The sequence below is a fragment of the Engraulis encrasicolus genome, chromosome 19 (assembly GCF_034702125.1).
Source record: "Engraulis encrasicolus isolate BLACKSEA-1 chromosome 19, IST_EnEncr_1.0, whole genome shotgun sequence".
Classification (NCBI taxonomy): Eukaryota; Metazoa; Chordata; class Actinopteri; order Clupeiformes; family Engraulidae; genus Engraulis; species Engraulis encrasicolus.
In genome coordinates, this window is record NC_085875.1 from 17,657,914 (window position 1) to 17,667,724 (window position 9,811).

Sequence of the window (9,811 nt, forward strand, 5' to 3'; positions counted from 1 at the left end):
TCGTGTGCGGAGAATGCAGAATAAACCTATTTGTATGTATACATTACGTGAAAGCATTAGTTATAGCCTACTAAGCATGCAAACATATCGTGTATTGTTGCATTAAAATTGTAATTATAAAAAATGTAATTAAAACATTAAAGGAAGAAAGGAGAAAAGCAGGGTGGAGGCCTTTTATGTTTTAAAATATTTTTTTATTCCAATGGTTTCTTTTCGAACTCCAAGCAAGAGAAACATTTGGACATTTCCTGATGCGTGTAGGCAGAGTCCACACCACACACACACACACACACACACACACGCGCACGCACGCACACACACGGATGAATAGGCACGCTACTAAAATCACACGCATAAATAACGCAACACAAGAAGCAACAAGGGCAGTCAGCAACACTGATTTCATGTTTTCCTTGTTTAAGTCCTAACACTGTCACAACCACCACTGCACAGGGGTCTCGCCCTATCTTTAGTTCACACCACACAATGGCAAACCCCCAAGTTAAAGCCCAGCATTTGGCAATCTCTGACACAGTCGCTATTGTAAAATGTCAGCAGAAGCCTGAAAAAAGCTCTTTTTTTATTATTAATAATAATAAATACAATTCGGCCGTAATTAAATTCAGCAAAAACACAACAAGAGATCACAGCTTTGTCACACTGTGCCATTTAAAAATGAGTACCAGAGAGAAATCAGAGAAGAAATGACAAGGAGCCAAATGTCAATAAATAAGTAAATAAAAAACAAAATAAAACAAAACAGGGAACACATACATATCGGTGTCACTGAGACATTTCACGTGTTTGTTAAAGGCAGATATAGATTTAACGTCTGAGATTTTTTTTTTTTGTTTCGACCTGGCAATAGCATGACGGGTTAGAGGCAGATACAGACAGTGACACAGCCGGATGGATGATGCGGCGAGGATGGAGGAGAGATAAAAAAAGAAGGGGTGGTTTCAGGAGGAGATAAAGAGACTAATAGGCCAAAGGGGGAATCGGATAAAGCAAATACACTGACATGAGTCCAGGATTTGGGGATCGTAAAACAAAGAGAGGCGGGAGAGACAGGGGAGGATGAGAGAGAGAGAGATAGATAGAGAGAGAGATAGATAGATAGATAGATAGATAGATAGATAGATAGAGAGAGAGAGAGAGAGAGAGAGAGAGAGAGAGAGAGAGAGAGAGAGAGAGAGAGAGAGAGAGAGACTGAAGAGAGAGAGAGTCAGACAGGGCCCCACATAATGAGCAAGAGCGAGAGAGAATCAGGCAGAGAGAATGTGTGTGTGTGTGTGTGTGCGTGTGTGCATGCCTGTCTGCGTGCGTGCGTGTGTGTGTGTGAGAGAGAGAGAGAGAGAGAGAGAGAGAATGTGAAAGAGACAGAGATAGAACCAGACACACATGCACTCACACAGACAGAACCAGACACACATGCACTCACAGAGACAGAATCACACACAGACCCACAGATCAAGAAAGAGAGAGAGAGAGTGAGAGCAAGAGACAGAGAGAATGAATGGGAGGACAGACGGAGATGGAGGGGTGCAGGCAGGACGGCAGCGAAGCAATCTGGAGAGAGAGAGAAAGGGCACGGGCAGGTCACAGCACGCTAACCCGCTCACTGAGCGTGCCCAGCTCCAGCTCTAGCTCCTCCTCCTCCCCCGGCTCCACCCCCTCGGCCAGGTTGCCATGGGGATTGAGGAGGTGTACCGGGTACTGCAGGCCGTTCTGCTGGGCATAGTGCTCCCAGCGGTGGTCGTCGCTCTCGTGCGTGATGTAGCGCTCGCCCATGCGGTACTCCAGGCCCCGCAGGTCCAGCCACATCTGATAGTCCTGATATTACAAAAATAAAACACACTTGATAAGTCTCAATTCATTTCATTTTCACTCATTTCATGAACCAGAGGATCTACTTCAGATAACCTGGTCCAGTCACATTTGATAGTTCTGATAATACACAATAGATTCAACATGCAAGATTCAAGACAATCATGGCAGGTCCAGCCACATCTGATAGTCCTGATATTACAAAATAAAACACACTTGATAAGTCTCCCACTCAGACACCATAAGAGGTCATTCATTTAATTTCATTTTCATTCATTTTATGAACCAGTGGATCTACTTCAGATAGCATGGTCCAGTCACCTTTGATAGATCTGGTAATACACAATAGATTCAACATTCAAGATTCAAAGACAATCAAACACATTTCACAGACACCGGACACAAATAACAAAACGTGTTTTTCATGGATCACTGGATCTACCTCACATGATAATGTCCGGCCAGAGCAGAGTGCTGGTCCACAATAAAACGCATTTGATGGTCAGCGGACACAGTGACAAAACACATTTTCATACACATGAACCATTGCATCCACCTCACATTGTCAGGTCCAGTGCTAGTTTGATGGTCCTGATACACTATGGAAACACATTTGAGAATGCAATTTGAGTGTCCCAGGGCAGAATAATTCACTTGTGAATGGGTCCAGCAAGTCATACTCCACAAGTCATACCCCACAAGTCATACTCCACAAGTCATACTCCTGGCAAGTCATGCACAAACACAAGACGTTCCTTTCCCATTAACTACTGTATCTACTTCACGTTAGCAGGTCTCCCTACATTTGATAAGACCACAATAATATTAAGATATGGTGAATGGGTAACACTTTCTTTTAGGGATATATCTATTAGCACTAATACATACAATATTAATGCCTGTGTAAGTAACTTGTAAGGCATGTACTAAGCAAAATCAGACAGTTGTTAGACATTTATTCGCAAATGTCTTGTTCATGCACAATAAGGGATTTATTACCAATATAACCTTAGTAAGGACCTAGTAGACCTAGATTTCTATTTATGAGTAAGCAGTAAGGGCCAGAATACAATGTGTATAAGCTCCTGGTACACTGTGTGAACAAACCCTGAACAGTGTGAAAACAGATGTGGAATAAGGGTCCCTACTCTAAAGTAAGGCATTGCTCAGCCCCTGCACTACATAGGGCCCCCACTCTACCCAGCCCCCCCCCCCCCCCCCCCACCCTTATCTAACTTCATTTTCACAAAATAATTGTTTAGTTTCGCTTCACAACTATTATTCTAATGTTCTGCGTTTATTTTGGGGTTTTTATCATTAAAACTCAGTGGTACATGAAAAAAAATACATCTCACCAACCCACCGTCATTGACATGTTTACGTTCAATTCTTGCAATATAATGGCTGCTGTTACCAACTATCACTAATATGAACAAGATAAACTAGAAGTCTCAGCTGTATAGGAATTAGTTATTTAATATACCCTTACACTTTGCTGAATGGGGGGGGGGGGGGGCCTGGGTGGTGTGGGGGCCCTAGGTAATGATGGGGACCTTGGAAGTGCGGGGGCCCTAAGTCATCTTGGCTGAGCAATGCATCACTTTAGAATAGGGACCTTTATTCCACATCTGTTTTCACACTGTTCAGGGTTTGTTCACACAGTGTGTCGGGAGCTTATACACATTGCATTCTGCCACTTACTACTTACTAATAAATAGAAATATAGGCTTACTGGTCCTTACTAAGGTTATATTAGTTATAAATCCCTAATTGGGCATGAACAAGACATTTGTGAATACACGCTTAACAACTGTCTGATTTTGCTTAGTACATGCCTTACAAGTTACTTACACAAGCATTAATATTGCATGTATTAGTGCTAATAGATGTATCCCTAAAATAAAGGGTTTACCGGTGAAGGTTATTCAGGTTTATTATATGGTTGTGACGTCATCTGTCGAATGCTCCATTCATTTCAACGGGACTCCCCAACGTTCGGACGTCTGTTATTTTTCGATAACGGACGGGTTGGTCTATAACAGACCGCTGTCAATGGCAACAAGACTTTTCACTGCTAAAGCGACTTTTCAACAAGACTCTAATCAGCTGCTGTGATAGACAGCACCCGTTGTCCTGGCTACCGCTGTCAATGGCAACAAGACGTTCACTGCTAAAGCCACTGGCTTGTATACAAGTCAGTGGCTAAAGCGAATGTTTCATATCACTCCGCAGGGGGTCCGGTCTTTTGTCACTCTAATCAGCTGCTGTGATAGACAACACCTGTTGTCCTGGCTAGCCTACCTAGCTGTTGCCTAGCGGTGTTCCACAACGGCACTGTTTTGTTTTGCGCAGCAACAATCTTAACATTAAATAGGTCTAAAGAAATGTCCCCGCATGTGTGAATCATTTAAGTATATCCATATAATAAGCGGGTTAACTTTCGGCGAGTCGGTCGCTTTGTGGAATAGCAGCACTTCAGAGAGAACAAGACCCCTCCGCTCCGCGTCGGGGTCTAAAGATTCTCTCTGTCGTGCTGCTATTCCACGGTAGCGACCTTCTCGCCGAACGTTAACCCTTACATAATATTATATTCACCGTATAATTATATTGAGGAATATTAGGCCTATACAATTCATAGTCCTGCTGGGTCAGAGACGTACACAATCACATAATTTATTTCAGATGATCCACCACATGTACCTCACTTTACCAAGTTTAGCCAATTTTGATTGTACTGACAGCAAAAAACAAACACAAACCAACGAACCACTAATTCTACTGTACTTCACATTACCAGGAGTGACGCTCACTTCCATTGGCCATGTCACCCAGGCCATAAATTGCTAAATCTAACCCTGTATTTTCAACCATCTTTAAAAAAATAAATAAAGTTTCAAAAAAGATTTTTACTGATTCGATATGAAATATAATGAGTAATTATATAAATAAAAAAATACATAAAACATTTTTGGTTCACATTGGTAGTGAAGTAGGTAGGCTAAGCAAAGGCGTCAGAGTTAGCAACACTCTTGGAACAACATGGGATCAGCACATCACTCATTGCCCTTCTAGAGCTACAGTACAGAGCTAGCCACCTTATTAGCCACCAGTTACTACATGGGCTCCACAATGTTTCCACCGGATTTCCGGTTGTGCAGTGGAGTCCACAGACTTAAATGGCAACCATTAACCTAAGCTTGCCTGAACTAGCAGACGGGAAAGTCTGTGGGAGCACAAGACGAAATGCAATGGGTGTGCTAATAAGGTGGATGGCAGTGGAATGGCCAGCTAGCATCTCTCCACCTTGCATGGCTAGCCTAGCAGTGGAGCTCCTACATAACTCACCTCAGAGGATGGGCAGCTGTGGCCTATTGGTTAGGGAGGTGGTCTTAATATCAGAGGTTTGCACGTTCGTATCCAACCCTTACCTCTCCCTACACCTCCATCCATGGCTGAAGTGTCCTTGAACAAGGCACCTAACCCCACATTGCTCCAGGGTTAGGGTGACCATTTCCGTGACAGGTAAAAGGAGGACATATTTTAGGACGGAGGGTTTGGGGGTCCTCCCCCAAGAAAAGTAGCATTTCTTAGATGCAATTTCATATATTTGAATGCATTTGTGTCCGGCTTAATGCTGTGCCTTACGCCGGACAAGGCACTGAAAAGACGGACGGTCCATCCTTAAGACGGACATCCGCGGCCACCCTACTCCAGGGACTATAACCAGTGCCCTGTAAAATAACTGTCAGGCTGCTTTGGATAAAAAGTGTCAGCTAAGTCTAATGTAATGTAATGTAATGCAATGTAATCATGCTCACCTGAAGCCAGGGATGGCTGAGGGACTTGTCCACGCTGTACCGCTTCCTCATCTTGACTTGCAGAAGGTTATTAATGAGGTCAATTGCTGCAACAACAAAGCAGGCAGTCAGGGGGCCAGGCCGGACAGAGGAAGGGGGAAAAGGGGGCTTTGAGGATGTTTTTCTTTCTTTCTTTTCTTTCCCTCCAACCTCTGAGAAGGGGGCTAATGAGCAAAGCTAACATCATCTTAGCATTATTTCTGGGGTCACACACCTTTGAGTCGCCCTGGGGATTCCTGACCTCCAGACCCGGAGGATCGTTTGGCATTACACACATGGTTGGGCCGCAACAAAAATGGCGCACACACTCAGCGTAGCCTACACACTTGCATTACCTCGACACACACACACGCATATCCTTTTTTTTCTTCCCTTTCCTTCGTATTCTTTACTCCCACACTTTTTCTTTTCTTTTTTTTTGAAGCTGGGCAGTCTTCTTTCAAGCTGGTCTACGCTTCACTTACATGCCCATTCATTCTATTAGACACAATGAATAGACATCTATTTGTTCAATAACCTCATTTGAAATCTCTGTTCTGGCAAAAACTTTGAGAATAATTTGAGCATGTTTTAGATGTTGATATTGCATTTCAAATAATAAATAATAATAAAATAGGAAAAAAAACCTAATTATGTTGATTGATTTGCACTTGTTCTATTTTTTCTCTTTGTTTCTCTCTCTCTCTCTCTCTCTCTCTCTCTCTCTCTCTCTCTCTCTCTCTCTCTCTCTCTCTCTCTCTCTCTCTCTCTCTCTCTCTCTCTCCTCCTGTTGTTGGCTTAAGTGATTCGCATGGATAAACATGGTTATTATAAAACATGATAAGATTGTTATTGACTACATGGCTTAAATGTATTTTTTTCATTTTGTAAAATGGCAGTTCAACTACACAAAACCAAGCACAAAACAGATAACTAACTCCATAAAACACAGTAAAAATGCCGTGCAGGATTTTAAAATTGTTTTAGAGCAGATAAGGCTTTGGGTCCATTCCAATATGTGGACTTCCGTCCTTCCTTGCTCACTTGCCTGCTTGAGGCTTCATGACGTCACCGATGACAAAATTCATTCAATATTTTGCAAAAGCGCAATTCTAATGCAATTTCCTCATTTGCAATTGGTATGGTGAAGGAAGAATAGTCCTCTAAAAATTGTTTTGGCGAGGCTGACAGAGGCGGGGTGTCAGCAACATGTGAAGCAACAAGCACAAGTGGAGGACGGAAGTCTGCATATTGGAATGCACCCTTCATGAATCAAATCGAATGGGACAATATATTTTCTGAATAGTGTTGAATTGACGGTGCATTTTTTTTTACTGTGTGCTTCTATATAAAACTCTTACAGTATTATAGTATCCAACTGAAAACAAATGGCTAAGAAATAGTATTGAATCCTAAACCCCTTGTAGCCTCTTACTGCTGATGGGGTCGCCGGTGGGCTTATTCACTATTTGCTGAAAATACTCAACTACATCATAACAACATTGCTATGACAGTACCCCAAGCCTTAAGTAGCAGATTAAGATATAGCCATTACAATTGGAGACAGTAAGGTTTTAACATAGGCTCTGCGCTACGGGGTTAAGTAATCAGCAACAGGAGACAAGAAGCATCAGTCGACAGCATTATCCTGATTGTCCTTATGCAGCCCAAGGGGAAGGGGCCCTCCATATATGATTACACTGCCATTCGGACGGACGGACCAACGGGCTAAAAGACAAATGTCACTCCAATCCATCCATATGCAAACTACTGCCTTTACCCTGAGCGGTGTTGCCAGGCGTGACGATTTCCAGCCCAATAAATGCTCAAAAAACACTGATTTCGCTGGCACTAATTCTACAGAAAACCCAGCTGAATACTTTAGGATGGTCATCCCAAACAGACCAATTGGGTGGGAAACTACTCAATCTGGCAAGCCTGACCCTGGGGCCTGTGGGTATTCCAGTACTACCCATTATTCTTTGAGTTTAAACATGTCTGTGGTGTTTTTGCAGTTTTTTATTGAGAGAACAAAGTTTGCTATTAAATTCTGATGAGGTCAAAATACTCATTATATATATTCTTCTTCATAAACCAAATCTTAATTGAATTGTTTGCTATTACTTAACTCTCAATTAAGTCCAAGAATACTTTATTTCATTTAAACATGTTTAAATGAAATAAAGTATTCTTGGAATTAATACACAGTGTGCTGATCGCTTCATCACACTACCTACAACTTTTTGTCTGGCACCTGGACAACTACCTGTGGATGTGCGCACCCTACCTTCAAACACTTAACTCTCAATTAAACAATTAATTTATAATTCCTACAATACTATAACTCTTAAGATATTTTGTCACAGAGGTGATTTAATGTCTGTAATGAACACCAAATGAAATGAAATTAGCAATGGCTAAAAACTCCAAAGGAATCAAAACTATTTGCATTAAGTATTCGCCGATGAACTTGAATGAACCTCTGATAAGCGACAGAATTTTGACGACATAACTATAATTTCCTAATCAAATTCAGCATAGTAGAGTACAAATAACAATCGAAAGTCAAAACTAGGCAAAACTATTAGTTTAATAGACTAATTAACTCTTAATTAAACCATGAATTATTAGCGCCAAGCACGCTCAGACCTCTGATAAAGGAAAACATTTGCTTCTTACCATCCGCACACCCACTCACCCACCCTGAAAGTTTTGACTATTTTTTTCACCCCATAGACATACATGGATGCTGCACTAGTTGGCTCACCCATTGCTATGCTGTGCATATCTACCATATTGGATGTGGACTAGCCAGAGGGGCAACCTGGATTCATTGGCTACAATCCACTGCCACATATTCCAAATGACCTGGGTTTGCCGGTCCAATTCAACCAAGTGATTGTCTAGTTAAACGGATACCTGGCTAAATTAAACAGGAACAGGAACAGGTCATTTCATTTGTGGCACTGGATTGTATAACATAGGAATTCAGGTTGTCCATCACTGGGAACAGCATACAGTATGTCAACCACTCACCCTCCTGGGACACCTTCTTCCAGGGGTTGGGCGGGTACATGAAGGCGGCGTTCTGGATCTGGTCATGGATGTCCTCGTCCTCGTTGAAGGGGAAGGTTCCGGACAGGCTGACGTAGACGATGACGCCCACCGACCACATGTCCAGCGAGCGGTTGTAGCCCTTGTTGCGCAGCACCTCGGGAGCCAGGTACGCCGGCGTGCCCACTACCGACCGCCGGAATGACTTCTCGCCGATGATGCGGGCGAAGCCGAAATCGCACAGCTTAACCTGGTGGCGGAAGGCAGGAGTAATGCAAGGTCAATGCTAGGTGCACAATGTTGTGTGTGTTTTGCGCCATCCACAGGCGTCCCAAATCACTGCGGGCGGACACACAGACAGAGACAGATGGCCGGACGGCCAGACGGACGGACGGGACCATTGCAGTACATCGCTCAAACCCCTCCAGAGGGGCACGTAAATAGAGGGGAGGACATTAAAAACATGGCTTCCAAGTTGAACCCTTTCTTCTACCTACAATACAGAATTAATGAGTTCTGGATACTCTCATGGAAAAGGTTACTGAGTGGAGTATGGGAAAGCCACATACATGCATCATGTACAGTGTCAGAGTACAAAGTAGATCTAAGCCAAGTAGGGCAATGTCCACGTTGCTTGGTCATATTCAGCCAAAATGCCTCCAATAGCCAGTCTTCATAATTCCATTGCAGTCAGCTCATCGTCATGAACTTGGAAAACCAATCCGCTGTGCAGCAGTCATTATTTGGCACATTTCAAAACTTTTTGAATGCTTTTTGTCAGTAAATGTGACCTTGGTTTTGAAAAATAAAACACACACACACCTACTGTACCTAGGAAGAATACATTTGGATGAATTGATTAAGCTTTCCAGACAATCAACCTTTTCCTAACACACTATTGTTAGACACAGGTGGGACACGTATTAAGTTCCTCCTCCTGTGTGTCCTCAAGCTTGGTCACACTGTACTGTAATCACCAGCTGAGTGACGTAAATAAATGGAAAAGAAATCAACTTGACACGTTAATGCTAGGCCTCCATGCAGCAACTATGGAATTTAATGCGAAACCGCCACACTTCACTCTGTGGAAACCC

At 42.8% G+C, this 9,811-nt stretch overlaps 1 protein-coding gene across 1 annotated transcript in view; it reads right to left on the reverse strand.

The window, feature by feature from the left end:
• Positions 1-202: 202 nt before the first annotated feature.
• Positions 203-9,811, reverse strand: part of prkd1 (protein kinase D1) — an 82,800-nt gene continuing 73,191 nt past the window's right edge. The window contains exons 17-19 of the mRNA XM_063183731.1: positions 8,700-8,967; positions 5,646-5,731; positions 203-1,833 (exon numbers count right to left, since the gene is read on the reverse strand). Coding sequence (XP_063039801.1) covers positions 1,600-1,833; positions 5,646-5,731; positions 8,700-8,967 — 588 coding nt within the window. The 3' untranslated portion in view covers positions 203-1,599. The remainder of the gene's footprint in view (positions 1,834-5,645; positions 5,732-8,699; positions 8,968-9,811) is intronic.